This window comes from Drosophila novamexicana, unplaced genomic scaffold (genome assembly GCF_003285875.2).
Source record: "Drosophila novamexicana strain 15010-1031.04,08,12 unplaced genomic scaffold, DnovRS2.1 tig00000108-arrow-pilon, whole genome shotgun sequence".
In the NCBI taxonomy this organism is placed as follows: Eukaryota; Metazoa; Arthropoda; class Insecta; order Diptera; family Drosophilidae; genus Drosophila; species Drosophila novamexicana.
Window position 1 is genome coordinate 6,053,721 of NW_020824772.1, and position 23,339 is coordinate 6,077,059.

Below are 23,339 nucleotides of genomic sequence, written 5' to 3' on the forward strand. Positions count from 1 at the left end.
AATGCAAACGATAGATATCAAAATGATGTGTCTCGATGCAAGTTGTTCGGAGTTGCAGGGGGTCACTTACTGTCTGCCTTGGTGGCTGGCGGTTTTCGGGTGGCCCAATTTGTGCGAATCGAACGAGAGCCGAGCCACTGACCGTTCATAGCAGTGATGGCGGTTTCCGCTTCCTGCAAATGCCAAATTAAATGGAAAACAATTAGCTAAAAGCTGAGCGCTATTTGCCACAGTTTGTTTAGCCGCTTAAGCCGCTTACAGCCATGCAGCCTGAGCTGCTGCAAGGCCAAGTAAAAACATCAACAAACAGCTCAGAAAGTGTTGAAGAAAAAACAATTGCGGCCGTCGAAAAGTTGCTCCTTGCTCCTTGCGACTTTGTTGCTAGCAACAACTTGGGCGCTCTTTGATTCGCGTTGCCTCCAGCTGCTGCCCCACTCTCGCCACAACTCTTCAAGCAGACGCTGCATGCACAAATTATAATTTCAATTTCACCCAAAAGGTATTTCGTGCGTATCAAACGTGATTCATACAAAAATGATTGCAGCTGCAACTCTTGCATGCAGTCATACACCCGTATGGGTGTGTGTGTGTATATCGTTTGGGTGTTACAGAGCAATTTTCGTTGCGGCACACTAAAAGTCCAGAGCGCAATCCAGCAACATTGCCGGAGTTTGTTGGCATTTTTTGGCGAACGTTTCGTGCGCCGGTGGTGCAACATGGACTGAAACTAGACACCCACCGCCGCAGGTTCACTTAAGCATTTTCTACTTTTTACTTGGGGACTACGTGAAAAGCTTGAAATCAGTGTCAAAAATATTTAACTGTTACCTTACTGAATGCTCTATATAATGAAATGAAACTATTATGCTTAAAAGCAAGTAGCAGCAGCGGGAGAAAGTGTATTTGAAGTGCGTAGTTAAAGTAAGTGTATTTCCATTAGATGTCTGGTGGTTGGTAGATAGCTAATTAGATTAAAATGTAGTTCTATTGAATGCTCTCTCTGAGATGGCACAAGCTTGCTAGCAGAATATTAACTTGATGCACCTTCGATTTATTGTCGTTTTATTTACAACTAGCTGAGACTTGTAAGAGTATTTCTTAGTCTGTATAAAGCCAATTGAAGCTCTTTTTGATATGTTCGCTTTAATTTAACCGCTTGCACAAAAGTCAACAATTGAGTGGCTGCCCCCAGCGATAAACCAAGCAACTGTCGCGCAACTTTGTCCATAATTTAAATTGAGTGAGTGTGTGTGTGTGTGTGTGTGTTGGTGTGTGCTTGCCTTGGTTAAGTCACGCAGTTTGCGTGCGTGCGCATTTTTATGCATTGCCAGTTGCATTTTTCATATTTGCATAAACTATAAATTTTACATTTTTTAACCGATACGCATCGTTGATTGCGACACTGCTGCAACAACCAGGACAAGCAGGCCCGGACGGGCCAGCAAACAATGCGACAGCCCTCCGCAGCGCCTCGACCCCGGGCATCAGAAGCTATTTAAATATTTTACATTTATTTATCAGCCGTGGCACTGCGGCGCCTGCAGCTTTAAGCGGCCACATGCAATATTTAATTTACTGCTGCTGCTGCCAGTTGTTGTTGCTGCTGCTGTAGCTCCCCATTTGGCTTGGTTTCATTTGACAGGCGCTTCAAGTGCAGTCGCTGTAACAAATGCAGTTGCAGCTCTTTGTTGTTGTTGCTGCTGCTTCTGTTACTGTTTCTGTTTCTTTGCCAATTGCAATTGCAATTCCATGTGTCAACGGAAATTGTCTTAACAAACGGTCAGCTTAGCTGTTAGCTGCAACTTTGGCAGCGAACTGATGGCCACGGCTAATGCAATGCCACTGACGGAGCGAACTTTGGCCAAAAGTTGCCTTTGCTGTGGGCCAAATAGTTGTTGCCGCTTCAAGGGTCTGGCCAAAAACTTTATCAATCATTTTGGTGGTAAATTGCTTAGAAAACATTTGGTGAACATGAACTGCAAAACGGAAGTGAAGTGCATTTTCTCGAGGCTTGTTTAAGAATTAAAGCTTAAGAGTATGGTCCTGTATTTGCTTGCATGGTATTTAAGAGCAAATCATGCGCATAAATACGCTTTAAAACGCCTCATTGCCTGTCATAAGTTTGCATTTTCAGTGCACAGTTCAAGAACCTTTAAATAATTTGCCAATTCATCTAGCTCAAGTGTCTGTTAAATACCACAACATGACACCCGATCGCCTGGCTCCAACTTGCCAAAACTATTTATGAAACTCTCACTTCAGGTCCAAGCATAACCCGACAACAACAGCAACAACAACAGCAAAATGTATATCCACAACGACAAGAACAACTGCCTCAAAAAATGTCGAAAACTAATTGCAAAGTTTCTGAGCAAAACATGAGGCAAATAACAAACGGAACAAACAGAATGTTTTGGTTTGGTGTAGACAGTTTTTGGCCATGGCTTTTTGGCTCATTGGCATTGGCACTTGAGTGTTAGAAATTTTCTTGGTTTGGTTAAGATATCAGTTGCTGTTGCTCTTGCTGTTGTTGTGGGCAGGCGAAATTAATTAATTGTGTACGGGAAATTTGCAGCTAATAGCGAACAAACTTCAGACACGTTTTCCTGCCTGTGGTTGTGACAACCTATGCAACAATGGCCACAAAGAACATTAACTCGCAAGAGGCGGTAGCTTTGTGCTGTCTATGTTTAAATACCCTGGCAGATTTAAATCGAAAAATCTTTTCCACGCAAATGTTTATTCCACCAGAAGTCAAATATCCACAAATTATTTCCATTGAAAGCACATGGTTAACTTATGTAAAACTATTTTTCAAGCAATATTCGTTAAATATTTATGTTACTCTGGCAAGGGAATAATAACCTAATCGAATGCTGACAAAAACGTAGCCGACTTTTAAGCGCCACGTGAAGCAGCTGTATATTAATTAAATTTTACTCAAACCCTGAGCCCTGCTGGATGGCAATTCAAACATAAAGCAAAACGTGTGCTTAACTTAAAGAATTGCATAAATGCCGAATTCCAGTTGCTGCGTAAAAGTTCATTTAATAGAGACGACAACTTCCGCTTACGGATAAGATAATTAATTTTCACGAAAGATGGCGGCAAAAGTTTTTGGCTCGCTGGGCGCCCAAATTTAAAGAAAATGTTCTCTAAATTCAATTTGATGTTCAACTTGTTATAAGTCATTTTGGTGCAACTTTTGCTGTACGCCTTTGTAAATATTGATTACTTGATAAGCGTAGAGAATCCTTTAATGCCCCCGCATGGCCTCAAAAACGGAAATGGAACTGCCGACCGTGGGAAGATGGTTGCGGGGCTGCGGCAGCGGTATAAGTCACTAAAAAGTTTTTGTTGCCGAGCAGCTCAGAAACAGAACCAAAAAGGCGAAATACCTTCATTAAGCGAATAAAGAAAAGCAAAGTAAGTTGAAGAATTTTTAAGTGGTTTAAAAGGGTTTTGTCATACTTTTCATCTGTTTACTAACAACAGCCAAGCCTCCCCCCTACCCCATCCCATTTGCCACAAATGGTTGGGCTGACATTTTGTGTACACAACGTAAGTCGGGAGCAAGACATTTTAAATGTTTATTAAAACAATAAGGAAATGGTTTGTGCCTGGTGCAGGCAAAAAAAAAGAAACACAAAAAAGGGCTAAGCAGGAAAAGGAAAAACTGTAGCGAGCGAAAAGGTGAAAAAAGGCAAAGTCAACACACACAAAAGGGGGATAATCCCCAAACAAATACACTCTAAGAAAATGGGAATGCGTTGTCCTTTTTTCTCCTAGCAACCATTTTGTCTTTTAATAAAGGTAACCAGACGCACAAGTATTTAGTGCTCGTCTCACTCCCTCCACTCCTAAATCGGGCCGCACATCGTCTCAGGCTAAAAGGTTTGGGCAGCCAAGCTTCTAAGCCAGTTCTGCTTAGTGCTTCGGTCAGATTCATTAACGTGGCTATTTAGATAGGCAAGAGTCTTTAAGGCCTACCATTATCCAAGTCGAATCTTAAAGTCTGAGCTCCAAAAGCCACAATGTCTCGACTAACTATCCGTCTGGCAAATGCATGATTTCTCTGGGCATTTCTGATGATTTCATGATATTCAGAGAATAACTCAAGTGGCAAATCGTTTACACACTTGAAATGCTGTGCCATTCGTCGCATTCTAAAGCATCAAACAGATATTGATGTGTAAAGCCAGCGTGAGGCAGCTCCCGCAGAAACGTCTCTTGGCGCAGTTAGTCGATGGCTGAAAACTGTTTTCATTTCGTTTAGACCAAAAACGTTTTCGATTTTTGACCATTGGCCGGTCACACATCACAACATTTTTGGTGGAGTGGTGTGAGTATGGAAGGGCATGGGCGTGGGCGTTGGCGGGGGCGTGGGCCCTAAAATCAGTATTTCACGCAAGAGCGCATTTTTGTCAAGACATAATTCCATAGGATTTATTTGTGTATGCCATTTTTTTGCGTTTTCTTTTCATTTCGATTCTGTTTTCCAATCCGGTCTCCCATCCTCCTCTCAATTGTTTTTTATAGTTGCTGCCCCGGGGCCAGTCGAAATGCTGCTGTTGGTCTTGTGTGTCCATATACTCGGCATGCCCAGTGGGTCGGCTTATGCGTGTGTTGCCAGTTTTAGGCTTCAAATCACTTGTTTCTGAATTATTATGGAAAACATAAAATGAATGTTCAGCCCATTTATATTTATAACCAAGTTTTATTCGCTCCAGCAAATTTATTACATACAACTTGAACATTTTGCCTTTTGTTTAAAATTAGCTTTTGTTCGAACGTTAAAGAGCGTCTCAAAAATACTGAGAAATTATCTTCAAGCGCGTTTGCTTTTCTGAGTTTTCTAAGCTAACAAATTGCACGAACTTTTTATTTTGTTATTAGTTTTTTATTCTGGTATTAGTTTTGAGTTCCCGGAATATGAAATGGCTGCTTCTATCTTGTTTTTGATAGGTAATTATTAATTTTAATATTATCTTATACACAGTGCGTAAGTATGTTTGTTTGTATTTAGGTACAGCAAGTTTGCTGATAGAGACTACATTGAAATATATATATCAATACAAATTGATTTTGATGCACGGTAACTCAACAATTATAAGAGCTCAATTCACCAAATTTGATGTGTAGGTATAATATTCACAGATTTTAAATATTTCACTTAAAAATAAAACTGAAAAACTTATTTTTAAAACTGAACCGTTAAACTTAAGCATTTACACACATTTGGGTACAATATTTATGGGTTCATCACGATCAGCCTATATAAACATTGCTGCTTTGTATTGTCCACAGTGCGGACAAAGCGTCATGTGCATGTGTACGTATGTGTGTCAGTGTGTTTTGTAAATGTCTGCAAAGAAGGAAGCTAGAATATTTGTAAAGGTAGCTTCGCGCGAACTTCAGGTTATCTGCTAGTCTAACACTCCCGGCTATAAAGCTCTCACTTGCTTTATTTAAAATTTTATAAATTTTTACGTATTAGCGTGTGTGTTTTCGCAAACACCTCTTGGAGAGGCAAAATAGCAAACTTGATTGACGTTTGAAAAAATTCTGAAAATACATAGGTAACATACCCAAAACATCGGGTTAACCGCAGTTATTGTGCTCCCTGACAATGACAGCAACGAATGCAAACATAAGCTTCTGAGTTGATGAAAGAAATAAGACTACACCCACGGAGGACGTAGTGCAAACATGGGTTGTGACAGAATGGGGCCGGCATTATATCGTGTTCGCTGCACACATTGTCAAATTTTGATTTTAAATTGAGCACATTATGCAACGCAGAACGCAGACACCGAAAGCAGCCAGCAGACTGCTCAGCAGGTGCCACTGCCACTTGCAGCTCTAATACGATTAAATGCAGTCTCTTAACTTGCCACGGCTCTGTACTTTGTCTGTAATCAGTTTTGAGTCAATGGCAGCCGCACAGTGGCCACTTAAGATGCAAGCAGCAATACTAGCAATATCAGCGACAACAGCAACATCCACGGCAGCAACAATCGTTAAGAAGTTATAGAGATGTTGCTCAAACGTAGCTTTTGCCGCATTCTCGCAGTGTCGTATTGGTGTGCAATAATATGTTAATGTTATGTGTGACAATAACTGATGCCGCCAACGATGGCAGCCATTAGCATTTTCAAGCAGCAGCAGGCGCACAGGAGTTGCCTACTGCTACGGCTCTTGTCTCTTCTGCAACGGCATGTTTATTGCGCTTAATGTTTGCGTGAGCTGCTTTTTTTTTTGTTCAACTACACGCGTTTGTTGTTGATGTTGTTGTGATTTATGATGCTAATGACACGCAGCCAGGAGGCGCCAGGACAGCCTGCCTTGGCTGCCGCTGCCGCTGCCGCCGCTGCTGCTGCTGCTGCTGCTGTATCTGGTGCGGCTCCCCTGCCTTGATGGTTATTAAATTATGGCAATTTGTGTACATCGTCAGCGTTTTGCAGCGTTGGCAGCGTTAGCTGGTGTTTATTTAAAGCATGTTGCCGAACAATTTACGCTTCATATTTGAAAGCTCCTTCAGCAATGTATTATGCAAAGCTCTGGGATTGGCAAAATGTTCATATGCAGGCGGAAGCGCAAAATGAAGAAAATGTTTCTTCCTTTTCCGTTTGCAGTTGCAATCGAAATGCACACAAATACACAACCCGCATGTGGATGCGTTTGTGTGTGTGTATGTGTCTGCAGTAAGCCATTCGAAAAATAACTTTTCAATTTCCGCAAAACCACAGAAAATATATAAACTTTGCACAAAAATTTAATAAAACTTTTCGCATAAATAAAATTTGCATTAAATCAGCTGCAAGCGACGGCCGGGGGTTGGGCACCGGCTTAGGGCGGCGCATATGAGTGCATAAGGTTGTGTGTGTGTGCGTGTGTGTGTGACCGAATGTTTGTGTGCAAAACTCATGTCGAGAAACTTAATTTGAAATATTTGAGTTTGCCATTTGAACGCGTTTGTTTTTCTTTCATTTGCTTCTGCGTTGGCATCGAAACTAATCGAGAAAGTTCGAAAATTGTCGCTCGTCCCCCAGAGCATCGATGCAACATAAAAACTTAACTAGTTAGTGCCAGCGACGCATTTGACACGTCGCAGCCGCATTTTGAAAGCGCACCAATTCCAAATTGCGTATACGCCTCATTGTCTGAGCGCTTATGTTCACTTTAATACAACAACAGCAAAAGAAACAACAAACACTCTATCCAAAAAGCTTAGACTTAGACTTCGGCTTATGCTTTTGACTGACAGCCACTGACTGTGTGGATGTGGTGGTGTCTAAGCGTCATGGATTATGTATATCTCTCTCGCTCTGTATATTTTGCATCTAATCTGTGTGCTCTTAATGAAAATATTAATATTAGCCTTAAAATTTCATTAATAACTCTCAACGTTTGCTGCGTAATTGACTTGTAGCGCCTTTGGATTTCACGTCATTCGCCTGGCCGACTTGAGCATTGATTTGACATTGGCTTTGATTTTGATTTTCTTAACGTTTGTCTGACTGGCCTGGCTGTCTTTTGCTAAGCTTGCGCATTTTTTCTGCTTGACTGCTTGCCACACAGCGCGTACAGCTGAGCTTTGCTGCCTTTGATCCTAACCACATTCAGCTTTGGCGTCAACTTTCAGCTTTGTCGAATTTTCTACCTATTAAGCACATGAAATTCAATCACAACAAACAAACACATACACGTAAGCGTCGTGTGTATCAGTTATTTCTACCCTTATCACTTGCGGTTGGAGCATATATAATATATATATATATACGTGTAAACGTTTTCTTGTTTTTCTCAAAGAAGGACCGTGAGACTTGTTGCATCTGTGGCAAGGACTTTAAATGCTGCGTGGGTAACCGTATCTCTCTCTAGATTAATTTGTGCGGAAAGTGTCTTAAATCACCAAACAAAATTTATAAAAAAATGGAAAGCCCTAAGCCCCTTTTATAGGCTATATCAATAAATATGTATACGTTACAAAATTCATGATGTATATACTTAAATATTTTCATCCGGAAATCTTCAAATAAATTAAGTCGAAGCCCGTGCATGTCAGAGACTCTTATGGAGTTATTTTCTTTCGTGCGCAAATGGCGCTGATTTCGGCATTTTCCCCTGCTCCACTAAAGTGGATCAATTATGATATTCCCGCTTGTTTCAGCACCACCTGGATATTATAAGATACGTTAAACCGAAGACTGATATATAAAGAATTTTTCATTTTGTCAATACTTTTACCAATATACAAATTTAAATTGTTTGGTTTTAAAGTGAAGCGTACTTCTTAATAGCCAAACTAAGGTCCTTTAAATGCTGAATTATTTGTGCTGAGCTGCTGTTTTATTCAATTTTAACTAATTGCTGTCAAGTTTTCTGGGCTTGATATCTTTTGAAGTTCATTCAAAGCAGTTTAGCAAGTTTTGTTTTAGCTTACCGATTTCTTGACAAAGCTGACGAATCCATAGCCCTTTGATTTCAGTGTCTGCGGATCGCGCACAACTCGGCAGTCTCTGTAAGTGACAGATGAAAGAGCACAATTTAATTATTTATGTATGCATATATAATCAATTTATAGAAGCTTTAATTTATAATTGGATGAGATGCTGCTTAATTTTATTAGCTAACCCTTAAATGCTCGTGCAAATAATTAGGAAGGGTCACTCAGCTTAAAATATTCAAGCAATTTTAAATTATCTCTAAATTCTGATAAAACTGACCCAGAAAAATTACCAGATAGGATAATAGATGCTTAAAGTCCCAGCAAATTAAGAGGAAAGCTGAAAGCCAAAGACTTGGGCGACGTCATGTGGCCTTTGCCAAGAAATCCAATAGAAGTGCATGTGCGAATAGAAAGTGTTGGGAATTGGATTTCTGTATAGGCGACTGGAGATAGAAGAGCAGGAGAATTATAAAAGCAGCTCCTTAAGAACGTCAGCATGCGGCTTATGCGCTGGGCGTGGCGCCGTTAGCCAAGTTAAAAGGATTCCTGCTGCAAAAATGCCACAGAAAGTGTTAGACCACGTGTCGGATGTTGGCCGTCTATGTTCGGCGGAGTGGAGGAGCAGAGCTTTAAATATGTGTGCCCGTCTTGCTTAAGCTACGAAGATATATTTTGCGCTACCCACTGATGAGTGTGTGGTGTGTGTGAGAGTGTTGGGTGTGGGTTTGTGTAATACTTGGCTCAACCGCAACACCAACACGAACAAACATCAACTAGGGAAAGGAAGGGCTGGCAGCCCGCATGTCGACCGCGGCATTTAAAAAGGCCAACTTGATTGTAAATCACGATAAAAGTCAATTTTTAATATGAGTTTTAGTTAGCCCATGGCCCACAAGCCCAACCCCCAACCCCGCCCACACTTCAGCCGATGTAAAGTGGCCGACAAAAAAATAAAAAGAATGTATTTTAATGGCCTTTGGCTCGGCTTTAGCTTCAGTTTCAGCTTTCCAGCTTCAAGGTTGCAATTTATGGCGCTGACCAACAGCGAAATTGCATTGGTGCAGGCCAATGGACCGCTGGCCGAGCCCCGTAATCGATACGCACATAAATATTGGGGGAAAAAGCATATTTAATTAAACTTTAATATTTATTAGCTACCAAAGGAATTTGGCTGCAATTGCTCGGGGCCATGTAATTGGGTAAGGGATTGCGATTGGGCTTGCACTCGGCTTTGGGTTTGGGCTGGGTATTCTCTGGTCTGGTCTGGTCTAGTCTGGTTACCTTTCAACTCCCACTCTGTGGTCTGCCTGGCACGCAAACAAACAGACGTACACGAAATGAATATATGCACACGCACACACATACACATACAGCTGCATATGTCCGTCAGCAGTGCACACAAATAATGAAATAATACAGACGCCCTCTAGCCGGGCTTCGATTGTGCTAACAAATTAAATGTATGCAGAACAGAGAGGGACATATATCTGCATTGCATATGTATGGGTGTGTGTCTATGTTTTGTGTGTGTGTGTGTGTGTGTTTCTTTGCTTGTGTGTGAACACAACAGGCATTGCATGTTTGCCGAGGCACCCAACCAACTTATCATATTTCACAATCGATAAGCATCAGTTCATATTTTCATAGCATTTTTGTTTGAATATTTTCACATGCAGCAGACACAAAAGCAACAACAACAAAGCTAGAGTTCTCCTTCCATATATAAGAGGAATCAAAAATAAGCAAATTTCGGTAAGCATTCGCTTGAGCATCGTGTTGCAATAATATGCTTGAACATTTAACATAAAACAAACATAACCTTTGGCAGGGCTCGAGAAATAAATCCAAATGTGGCGTCAGCTGATACGTATATATATATGTAAGTAAAAGTAAAATATGTATATCTGTCTCATGCATGTGTGTATGCTGCTTGGGTTGCCACTTCGCTTCAATGGCTCTCAAACTGTTGCCATAGTTGTTATCATGCACGAAAAACTCAGCTCAAAAAATTTGACTACGTCTATGAGTGTGCGGCAACAACTGTGGCAATTTATCCGCTGACGTTTACTTATGCAGCAGTCAAGTGGAGTGGTGCACGATGGTGCATTGTGGGGCATGGGCTACGTGTTGAGGGCGTTTGCACACTCATACACTCTGTTTGCACGAAGAATTGAGCAGTGATGTTGGGTGGCAACGAGCTAACGCAACGCATACCAGCCAACCTGCATGTCTTATTGAAAGGATGAATTTATGTGCATAAGCAGGACCTGTGCATCTGTCTGTGCGTGCGTGTATGTGTGTGTGTTTGTGTGTCTGGGCATGCAGCTCAGGCCAATCAATATCTTTTTTACAAATATTGGCAAAAGTTTTGCGTTTGCTTTTACTTTGGCTTTGGCTTTGGCTTCGGCTCTGCTGTTGCCTCTGTTTCTGGCTGCAGCTCGAAAATAAATTTCCAAAAAAATATTTTTGTATCTTAAGTGCATAAAACTATAAACGTTAAACAAAATATTTCTCACACACACACATACACACATACCCAAATGCGGTTATTTATACTACATATTTTGGCTCTATTCCCAAGCCTTTGGCCTGGTGCCTCGAGTAGCTTTTGGCCCGCACTCTCGTGGGGGCAACTACTCATGCCACAGTCTCAGTTTTAGTCTCTTCAGTGTATCTTTGGGGCGCGTTGAGCGCATTAGTTGGGAGGTTGTCGCTATTTTGGCTTTTACAATTGGTTTATGCTAACAATGCCCCCCACTCAGCCTGTGTGTGTGTGTGTGCGTGTGTCTGCGTATCTTTGTGGGTTTATGTATTGTGCGGCATGTGTGGCGGAAATTCTTTTGTGTTTGAATTAAAATTGCATAGATGATTTATAGAGAAATTCGAGATCGAGCTGATGCTGATGCTGATGCTGCTGCATCGAGCTTAGGTCGAGTTTGCTCGAATAAATAAGATGAAAACTTATGCATGAGATTTTTGCGGCATGACACAACGAAAGTAAAATGCAATGGCAGAGCTTCAGAGGGAATGGGCACACCAGGAAAGTTATCGAAATGCTGTGAAATATAACACAAGCACCGAACGCCTGATTGCATAAACAATAAATTGCCAAGGCAGTGGCAACTAGGCTACAAATGCCCACAAACACACATATCCATACTACATATTTTGGCCCGTCCTTAAGAGTTACAAATGAGTATGTATTACTCATTTGTAACTCTTAAGGACGGGCTCTTATCGCCAGAGCCAATATTTATTTAGAGAAGCTAAACTATCATTACAAATTCTCAAATGCAATGAATAAATACGAAACATATCAATAGCCCGCTTGAGTCAACTAAACCAGCAATTTGCAATTTCCTGGCCATTTAAAGCACTTTATCGACCCTTCATCGCACTCACATAACGACTCTCTCTATATAATTTGCAGCTCGTATGTGATATTTTGTATTAGAGTGGAGAGGCGCTGCATGCTAAACACATCCACAGTAAACACAAATTACTCAGCAATGCAAACAAATGTAAACCGATAATATCGCGCATTCAGTTGGAGAAGTGTCGAGGGGCAGTCAAAATCCATCACAGAGTCAATGAATTGCGGTTGTCCTTAAATTTCCTTTAGCCAATTTTGTTATTGCTCTGGCCCAGACATGTATCAGCGTTCAATCAGCATCCAGCTTAGTCTGCAACATCATGTCGTACCCAGCAATATCATCATCATCATCGTCATTATTGTCATCGACATCATCATGAGTATTGTCGTTGCCATCATGTTAGATATCTGTGAAATATATTTTTTGTGGCCCTGTTTGCATATTGGCCCTTTGAATGGGCAGCATTTTTCTCTTGTATGAATTTTTACAAATTCGCCAGCGAATTTTTATGCGATTTGCTCATTTCTCATTTTTTTCTTTCTCTGCGAGTATTTTATTGGCTTGCCTTGCCGATGGGCTGTGTGGGAGTGGTTGCAGTTACATCGATCAGATCAAATACAGTTGTAAATTCAAATGAAATACAGCGCGCGCTCATTCTTTGAAGTGGTTGAGGAGGGTCCTGTGGAGGAGTGGGCGTTTTGCTGTTTGCATAGCCAAATATTTAAAATGGATTTCCTTGAGCATTTTATAAGTTTGGCGCTGCGGCTGCATTCTATTATTTGAATTGATTTGATTTTCTGGCCAACTGCTAACTGCAGCCCAAGAATTAAGTAATAAATTGGTGGCTAGAAATCGATGCGGCATGACTTAAAGTTAAATTGGAAGAGTCACAGCTACGCACCCTTTGCATTCAATCTACTCGATGTGGCTGTGGAATAGGGGGCGTGTCACGTGCTAGTTCACCGACTGTGCAGCATTTATTTACACTAACATGGTAAATTCGCATAGAGACAATTTCATGCTCATCTGCATAAAATCAATTCCATTTTGGAGACAATTTGAAGATTGGAATACAAATTTCGAATTATCAACGTGGGACACAAAAAGAAGTCAAATGCTACAGCTCTTTCGCACCATCCAGACCAGTGGCCAAAGCAGCGATCGTAATCAGCATTGAACCGGCCAAAAAGGGGCAGAGACAAAGAATGGAAACGAGTAAGAGAGAAATGGTATGTCCTTCCCATTCCCTTATATGTCTGGTGCTGCTGCTGGGGCGCCACGTTTTTCATTCCTTTCAGGCATTTACACCATCGACGCGCTGGTCGGCATCGGCTTGGAGTTTTGGAGCAAACGCCAGCGCCAACGTCATGCATACGTAATGCGGTCGGGGACGCCAGCAACGCAGCAGCAGCAGGAGTAGTAGGGGCAAGGAGCAGATGCAGAGGCAGCTGCTTCACTAATTCCACAGCAGCAGACTCTGTTTGTAAGTTTGTGTGTGTGTTTAAATTGGTGTGCGCAATGCAGCGGCAAATTATGTGGTGTGTGATTTGCCACACACATTTTACCCAGCCTCCCAGCTCGCCAGGTTGCCCCAGCTCGATGTCTAGTTGCAACACATTTACTTCTGCATTTGTGCCCAGAGCCGCTATTCAAAGAAACGGCCGAGGCGCAGGCGATATTTTAGCGCCAAGGAGTCAAAGAGCCAAAGGCAAAGCAGCAGCAAAAAAAAAAAAAATCAAAAGCATAGGAAGAGAAGACAAAAAACGGGCACGAATTTGCATGCAACTCGTTACGCCTGGCACTTGTGTGTTAAGCCCGTGTGGCGCCTCAGTCGCCCAGCCCCCACGCTCGCGTACGCTTATAAAAAACCATATCGATTTTGCAGTAAATAAAACATTCAAAGATTGAAGTTACCGCTTTTGAGCTTAGCCGAATGGTGTGTGGCCTCTTTTTTTATGGAGTGTGCCGACAGTCAGCGGCGGCTCTTGGTGGCTGTTCGGCTTGCCTCGATGGCGCTTCCTTTTATGGCTTCCGCTTCTCTTTTTTTTTTACAGCAGCAGCTGTTGGTGGGTTGGCTTTAGGGATTGAGTAGCGGACAGCAGGGGTACTGCCAAATTGTAAATATTTTTGTCGGCCACGTAGCGGCACAGGAGAAAATATTGCATTTTTCGCTTGGCATAATAAACGATGTGCCAAAAAAACCACAAAACCCCCGAAAAAAAAAACAAACAACAAAAGTACCAACAGCTGCTGCACCGCTTATATATATATATACACATTCACCGCATACACATTTACTAGCAAAAGGTTAACTGACTGAGAATTGGAATTGAGTTAAGTGGCAACTGATAAGGTAACTTTAATTGTTGGTTAACTCAGCCTTGCGGTAGTTTATTACCAAGTCAAATGCTTGGAAAATAATTGAAAATTGAGCTAAATAGAAAGTAAAAAAGAGCCGGAAAATTTGCGAGAAAACTGTTATGTTTTAAGGTCGAAACATCTATGATATATATTAATATTATCGTCAATGAATGCCATGTAAGGATAAGGTCTATCGGTTCATATTTATAGGTACATAACCAACAATTACTATGGTCTGTGGAGCCACTGGAGCTTACAGAATTTACAGTATGTTTGCAATTTATAACTGTCTCCATCGTATGCTTTGCAGAAGCCTTCAGCTAAAATCGCCAAAAACGGTCAACCAACTGTCACACATGGCCAAAACGACGCCGACGTTGACAAAAAAAAACCAAAGGACTGGCAAAATCAAATTAAAATGGCGCCGCTGCCATTCTGCCGACACAAACGTCTTTCTCACTCTCTCACTATGTATACTCGTGTGTGTGTGTGTGTGTGTGTATGTGCGTGTGTTATGCAAAAGTTGCTCGATAAATTACTCTCTGCCTGCGGCATTAGATTTGGCATGAATTATAGAAATCAGTGTTTCGAGTAATTTTAGTTATATCTTCATTTGCTTGCTTTAAAAAAAATGTATAAATTTATTTAAATGCTGCTGGCCGCTGGCTAAACGTTGAAATAAGTGCATTTCAGCGTCTACAGTTGCGCCCGCCTTTTGATGAACAGGGTAAACGGGTTTTTATTTATAACGCAACAGCCACAACCCATGTGGGGCAGCTATAGCTGCCACCTCGCACTGGCCACGCCCGGATACACGTCAATAAAACTGCTTCAAACTGTCCACATTGAAGCCATAGCTAAAGCTCGAGCTGGTGTAGAAGCAGGAGCAGGAACTGACGCTACAAAAGGAGCACGAGCAGGAGCAGGAGCTGGTGCTGAAGCTGATGCGATGTGTGCCCGGCGATAAGGCTACTTTAACGCTGTCCTGTCCCCGTTTGGTGCATGATACGAGTATACCACGTGGACCGGCCCCTTTCGTGTTTTAGCCAATAGCAACAAGGGGGTCGGGTGGTAGCGGAATGGGTGGGGACTGGTGGAGGGGTTGAGGGCTCGCAAGAGAAGGCCATGGCGTTGCATGGCGTTTCAAACATGCAAATTGCTTGCGGTTCGCTTCGGTTTTTCGCTTTCAATGAGTGCCTCGCTTACAGTTTACTCTACTTTTATTTTGTGCCACACACATGTCGATTTGTCTATGTGTGTGTGTGTGTTTGTATTTGTGTCTGTGTGTTAGTTTGGTTTTTATACGTCAGTAGCAATGGCAGTGCCAGCGCTGGTGCAAAATGCAACTACAAAAAATCCATTTAGATTAATTAGTTTTAAAGCGAAACAAGCGCTAGCTGGGCGCAGTGCTGAAAGGGGGAGGGCGAGGCTAAATTGGTTCTTGTGGCTACTTTAATGCCCGTTGCTCTCAAATCTCTACCTAGATGGCCCCGAAAATAGCCCGTTCTACAAGTTGCGTGATCATAAAAAATTCAACACACATTCAAACATGCACGGTAAGGCAACAACCTGCACACATACACACTCACAGAGAGAGAAAATGAAATACATAATAAAAGTGAATTACTCGTTTTGTATCTTTATGTGGGTGCAGCTCAAGCTGAGACTCACTTTCTGCTTGACTACACTTGGGCAACTTTGTTGACCAAATCTCAGCAGCTTGAAGTCACCAGTTGCCAGCCGCTAGCCGTCAGTTGGCACCTGCCAACCGACTACAAAATGGCGCTTAATGATGTCAGAGATGAGCGACCGCAGCTGCCTTAGCGCCTGTGTGTACGTGTGTGTGTGTGTGCGCGCCAATGGACGTTGCTTCGCTTGGTTGCCAGTTGTCGACCTGGCCATCTACATAACTAACTAAGCGTGCCGTGTTGCACTCGCTTTTTGGTGTTAAACTTGTCGTACACGGACTGCACACCACTTCACAAATAAAAGAGAAATGAGCAGAAAAAAAAACACTGAAAAAAAGTAGTGAAATAAACTTTGCTCAAAAGTTTGTTTATTACGCGCCGACAGCCGACAAAGAACTCGGTAGCTTTCACTGCACAGCGATAGCAGATGAAAGCCGGGTGCTGGGAGCTGCCGAAGACTGGCAAGTTTATAAACTTGCCGGTCTGTGCTGAAAATTCATCATCTTTTTAGCAGTTTATGCAGCAGTTTGCTGCCTATGCCGCGTCAGAAAGAAGGCTGATTTGGTGGAAGAGTCAGGTGCCCGTTGGAGTAGTCTTTTGTGTGGCTTTCTCAACAGAAGTTTTTTATACCCTGCACTTCTGTAAAGGGGAAGAAAGGCTTGTATAAAGTCGTGCGTGTCCCTTTTAGCCCATATTTTTAAATTAAGTCTTATTTCTATAATCAGCATTTACTAAAAGAAAATGAATTTTAATCCAAGCTATCATACCATATACATCATCAAAAATTTAAATGAGATGTAATAAATTAAAGATAGTTGCGGGTGTCGCCTTTTTGGGCTTAAGCTACCTCTAAGACGAGATACTTTTGCCATTGGTTCTATCCCCACACCATTGGCTAGTTTGCTCTATTAAAAACTTGTAACAACTTGGCTCGTTATCCTGTTTTAAGCCACACCACAGCAGAAGACAACGGGGGACTCCTGCAGGCAAGGCGAATAATTTGATTTGCATGCCATATCGTATTCTATAGTTCTATTGATAGATGAGCGCTGGCTGCAATTAAAAATGAGAATGGAAACTGCAACAGTGGCGGGGACGACTGTTTTTTAGGCATTTCTTTTGCTAACAAAAGTTTAATAGCTTCGTGGGCAGCGTCTGAGTCCGAGGAGTGTGTGAAATGGCATTGGGAAACTTTTTCCTTTGCCTCGACGTTTTAAACTGCAAACTCTGTGTCCTGTGTCCCGAGGCGAGCAAAGAAAAAAATAACATTTTACTGCATCATTAAGGATAAGCATCAAACTGGCTTTGAATTTTGTTTGTAGCCATTCTGCGCTTTGTGCGCAACTTCCTTTAGATAAGTGAAGCAGCGTCTACGACAAAGGATGGCAATAAAATAAGGCTTTGTCCCTTAAATGGCAATGGCGCTGCAAGTGGGCACGACAATAATGCTTAAATTTGTGGCGATCGAATGTAGCCGCAGATGAGCCCAGATGATAAGTAGTCCTGTCTTAAATCAGGCTCTGCAGCGTATGGACTTTAAATGACTGGCCAAATAATAAATAAATAAAAACTAAATACATTTGCCTGGCTGCCCAACTAATTAGGAAATAATTTACACCGCCAACAAGTTATCCAACCCTGAGCCCTTTAGACATTGCATGCCGATTGCCGAACTGTGCAAATAAAAGTGCAGTCGCCACCAGTTGCCACCTACAGAAGCGAACCGCCCACAACGGCCACAGTCCGGATTGCGTTCAGACGGTTCGCAGTGTGGCAAGGATGCAATGTGAAATCCTAGCGAAATCCTTAGAAATGTTTTATTGGCCCTACCTACGCTTGAATAAGCTAGCTTAGCGGAAGCTATCGGATTTTATGCTTCTGACTTTTACAACGTCGAGTGGTGATCCGCCGTGGGAGGCACAGTCGGAGTTGGGGCCAAATTTCAGCTGCTGCGGGCTTGAGTTGCATTCGTTGTGGTACGTCTGTTTGTCCATATGACTGTCCGTCTGTCCGACTATCCGGTTGTCGACGCGTCGGTCAGTCTGTTCATTGCTGCTTAAGCTCTGCGCATTGCAGCTGCCTTTTCAGCATTCTTTTTGCAGCTTTTCGGATTGTGTTACTGCTGGGCACGATATACTCATAGCATAGTGCACCTTTGGGCGCTGATTATCTGCACGTGGCAGCCAAAAAATCGCCGTACAGCTGCCCGGCTGGGCTTATTGTCTAATGAACGACTGCAGCTGTCAGTGGGCAACAATTTTAGCTTTTATCTCCATTCATTAACTGCACATGAGAACTGTTGCCTCCTGGCAGTTGGCTTAACTAGAGCTGTGCATTCCACATATCAAATGGGCTGTAGAGCGCCTGTCATTTCTGTTGCTAGCTGATTTGGATTGGCCACATATTTATGTAATGCCGAAAGACATCCAATCTGGTTCGTTGTCGGAAATTTTTGGTATTCCGTACTTAACAGAGTTTGTAAAGTATTGGGCTTCCAATTCGGATCGGGTACAGCTATGACTTCACCCGCACAGAACAGCATATGCTATAAAATATACGCATCCATTGCTGCCATTCTGTACACATTCGCACACGCACAGATGGTGTAGCCTGTTAATCCGGCAACAACAATGGCAACGGCCGCAGCAGCGATTCCCTCTTTGTGCCAGGTTAGAAATATTGAAAATGTTCTATTGAAGCACGATATATGAAAGTGCCAACAGGCTGTATCTGCTGCATGGATTCGAGAAGTATGTGGACTGTGGGGAGAAAGCAAAACAAACTGCGAAATCACATTCCAAATGCAACAGCGTTGTGTCGCACATACGGCAGGGCTGTCTGCTGGCAACCATTCTAGGCTTGGAAATATTTTAGATTCTCAACAGATGTTCGCTCTCTCGTTCGTAAGCAGATTTTCAAAAATATTCACTTACATTGATTTACATAATACGCGTGGTAGAACAATAAGAATGCTATGCGAGCTCGGTTGGTTTGTTATCGTTATATATCCATATTTTCCACGAGCTGCTTTTTCAACAATTCACTTCGTTTTTTTCGAATGTTCAGCGTATTTTACATATTCGCGCCCCAAGGAAATTTATTTTACTGTTGTTGCTGCTGTCTTTGTCTACACAAAAGCATCAATTATTCAATGATAGCAAAAACAATCAACGTTCTGGTTGCAATCTTCCCACATCCGCACCGCAGCCACTTGGGCGAGTCTCAATAGCCGGCTAGAGAGTCTGCTCTGTGTTGTGCTGTTGTTTTTTGAAACAACAACAAGATACAACATTTACAAAAATGTAACTTCCGCTTGCCATAATTGATGATATGCTACAGCAGCATACACTCTCGCACACAGCTGTGCACGGCTATACAAACACATCCATACATATATGCTCTACTCGATGATATTGATACACAACACAGTGGAATAAATTTGATTGTACTTAAGTAGATTAAGCGGCAAAGTTATTTCAGTGTCTCCATTCATGATGTTCTGTACTGTATCATCTTTTGAAATTAAACTATTCTTTCACGCTAGAAATTCTCCTAAATATTATTTTTTTCCTAAATATCTAATTGTTTAATTATTTCTGTAACTGGGTAATTATCCTTTCAGTATGTTTTTAAATGCCTTGCTGGATTCTGAACTTTAATTTTACCAATGTATAGTTCTTTCGATTTTATTTGTATTCAACAACATTAGTCTGTCAGTATATTCTAAGAGCGATTTTCTGATACCTTAACTTCTGTTATGCTACGTCTGAAAATTTCTTATTTTTTGGCTAGCTCCTTAGTAACATAGATCCGGAAGTAGCTACTGCATAGCTTATAAATATTCCATGGCTGAGAGCGCACCAAACGTACAGTTCAGCTTACGAGACGTAAAGTTGTGCAAATCCATTTGCCCAGTTTGGTTCTCAGGTTGGAATTTTGGGTTGAGTTTGGGTTGATTGACTGCTTTGCATGCTTAGACTTGTATATCTGGAGTCTATCGTGTGAGCGAAAACATAAACTTCATTATAAGCATATATTAAACGTCATCAATACTGAGGAGATACATATATAAGGAAACACCATGAGTGAGCGGTAGCTGTGCGTGTGTGCGAGGAAAAAAGAAAAAGGAAAAACCCTGAAATATTTATCATCTGACGGTTCCTAGACAAACAATGCGAATGCGAATGGAACGTGCGACGTGCGTTGGCGTTTTGGCTATTTGTCAAGCTGACGATTGCCGGCAATCAGCGCTGAGAATTGACAAATATGTGAGTTTCTCGTACGGCTTGTGGGTGCTGTCAGAATTTGTCATAATTTTGTTATTTAGTCGCTGAGCTCGTGATTTGATTGTACTTTTGCTCTGATATCTATGAAATTGGCTTTAATCTATATATACAGCAGCCATATTGAAGACAGTTTAATTTGTTACATTCGACTGAGCCCATTGTTGCTGGCAAGCGGTCACTTTTTAAATATTTTGCTTGAAAGTACTTTTTTCAAAAAACTTACAGAAATTAAATCAGAAATTCCAGAGTTTTGTATACACATACACAATACAGAAAAAAGGCATAAAAACTTGTACATATTTGCGAGTTTTGTCATAAAAAATTGAAAATGTCAGAAACAACGTAAAGCGTTCTACCAATTCGGAATTCAATTCAATGTGTGTGTTCGTTTCTGTGGCAATAGTTGTTGTGTGTCGCACAAAAAGTAGGAATCAACATTGAGTGCGCTTGTTATATGTTTGGCTATGCCTCTGTGTGTGTGTGAGTTTGGTTGGCCCGTTGTCGGCATGTAGTTGACATCATTGATTGATTTAGCTGTCAATTGCATAATCACTCAAGCGTTATTGTTCAACTGCTCAGCCGACGCCTGCTGGCCCCGCCTCTTCGCAAGGCCCGGCCAACGGCTGCTGGCAGTGGGTTGTCTGGTTCTGATTCTGACTTGGTTGACTAAAACAGTGGGTGGTTGGGTCGTGTGTACGTGTGCTGTCCACGTGTGTGGCAAATAAACCAGCTGCCGAGTGTCAGGCAATTGTCAGCAGGCTGCATGCTCTTGTAGTTCTTGTTGTTGTTGTTGTAATAGTTGTAGCTGCAAACCACAACAGCGTCAGCTGTCGGTGAGATTGTTACACAGTCAGACACAGGCACAGGTCCAGGCATAGGCATTCGCATGTTTTCTGCTCGTGTGTGTGTGTGTGCATTTCTGTATGCGCCTCGCATATTGGTAACAGCAATTGATGTGGCAACAAATTAACATGCCACAAATGGAAGTAATGGCCAAGTGTTAATTGTTGTGTGAGTGCCACCGACCAAACACACACACGCTCACACACACTTAAGTACTTGTGGGCGTGCCTGCCATTGCAATTTGATAATTACGTCATTGCAAATTGATTTGAAGGCAGGCGTGTCTACAGAGAGTGAGAGAGCCTCAGCTGCCAAGACATTAAATTCGAAAAATAATAAATTACCTTTACTAGATGAATTTTATTGTAGCTCTTAGTAAGTTATTTCATCTTTTTTTTTGTTATTTTTTGTATACACACAAAACACACACAACCCGAAGGGCAACGACGCAAGGCTCGTAAAAAATGGATATGTCAATGTCCGGCATGTCAACAAGATAACAGTAAAGCGAGTTGACCAAAGGACCTGTGGCAGACAAAAAAAATAATGAAATAAAAACTCAAATAAAGGCGAATAAAAGTTCAGAGCAACAATTTTGGGCAAGCGTTGTTATGTTCTCGAGTTGCTTAACCCAAGTCGAAATTTTCAACAAGAATGTGACAAGGAAATTACCTATAACAAATATCATCTACGAATTTAGCTATATTGTAGAAACATGAGATTGAAAATAAAATAATGTTATTTCTGTTTACATAATTAAAAAAGTCAGTGGCCTTAGGCTAACAGCTTATTCAAACACTCGTTTGGGATTCGAGCCCGCACCCTTGGTGTATTGTTCTGTATAAAAAGTTTAAAAAGCTTTTCAATGCGTTTTCTTTAAGATGCAATAATCAAATAAAAAACAAGAAAAAATTGCAATTTATTCATATTAAGTCTGATCGACTCAAATTTACTAATGTGCTAAATATTGTGAATCAGAATAGATTTCTGATATTGTTTTGTCCTGTGTCGAGTTGCCGAAATGTTCGTCAATTGATTTCGCTTACCAAATTGCCAGTAGCTTCATCAATAATGAGAGCTACTCCTAACTATCTGAACACTCAAAGGGAGCCATGCCTGCTGCATTGTTCATTGCATTTTGACGGCTTGGCGTGTCAACGCCGGATATGGTCTAAAGTGGGCGCTATAAATCTTGGAACAAGTCAAACTATAAAAGAAGAAGAACAACGAGCGACACGACGACAACTCAGGGTCACTGCAGACATTCTCAGACGTGTCCAAGCAACAAAAGCAAACAACTTGAGCAAAATTGCACTGTCATAAAAGTTGTGGACACTTATTTTTTATTTATTGGCTAGAAAAGGTTTAGAAGGCTTTTCCGCTTTTGATTGGCCAGATGTGATTGGCGCAGAGTCTAAGTGGTAGGCATTTCTTTGCTTTGCCGTTTAGTGTTAAATGCCAGCCACTACATATTCGCAACACTCTTGCGATGTTGTTTGCCTGATTTTTAACTGTCAGATGCAGGCGAAACAAATTTGAACTCGCGCCCCGTTAACAAGCCGTGGGTGTGCATCTGCAATTGTGTGCGAGGGGATTGCGGGGCAATGTGGGTTGAAAGGCTGCCATTGCAGCCAATGAATGCTTGCAGTTGCGGTTGTTGTCGCTGTTGGTCGCAGGCGGAGGCAACCGGCATGCAGCGATGTTGCTGCTTTTGCACGTCAGCAACATGTTTGTGCACTTGACAATTCATTTCATTGTTTGTAGATTGCATTTGTCGCCCTGCTACCCACTGACCCAGCTACCCCCTCAAGACAGCGTCCATAACAGCATTGAAATTGTAAGCGGCAAAAGTATGAGTGTGTGTGTGTGTTGTTGTTGTTGTTGCTCCAAAATTGCATTCACAGCACGCGATGAGCGCATTTCACTTGCCTTGCGCTCGCGCCCGACAATCACAAAATGCTCTAGTTTATTTCTCTGCAGCCTTTTGCTACCTTTTCCATGTATTTGGCTTTTCTTATTTGTCCTGTTTATTTTTGCTTTATTTTTTTTTTGGCATACGAAAATGCAATTTTCTTGGCACTTTTGCCGAAAACTTGGAATTCGTTACTCTCCTGCCTTTGTGTGTGTATGTATGCGTGGGTGTATTTGTGTGTTTGCTGGTTGTTCGAATTGCAGTATGCACGTGGTCAACAGGTTATCCTGTGGCCGCCTGTTAGTCCTGGCTGCGCCTTGGCTGTCTGCCTCCGGTGCCACCTTTCACCCATCCAGCCTTGCCTGTTGCCTGCTGCATTTATTTCCGCTTTTGTACCTTTTTGGCATTTTGTTTTCTCTAGTC

At 41.9% G+C, this 23,339-nt stretch overlaps 1 protein-coding gene across 1 annotated transcript in view; it reads right to left on the bottom strand.

Annotated features, from left to right (window-relative positions):
* Window positions 1-23,339, bottom strand: part of LOC115771991 (nucleolysin TIA-1) — an 85,975-nt gene that overhangs the window by 2,199 nt on the left and 60,437 nt on the right. Inside the window, exons 3-4 of the mRNA XM_030717913.1 lie at window positions 8,447-8,522; window positions 71-173 (exon numbers count right to left, since the gene is read on the bottom strand). Of these exons, the coding sequence (XP_030573773.1) occupies window positions 71-173; window positions 8,447-8,522 (179 nt within the window). The remainder of the gene's footprint in view (window positions 1-70; window positions 174-8,446; window positions 8,523-23,339) is intronic.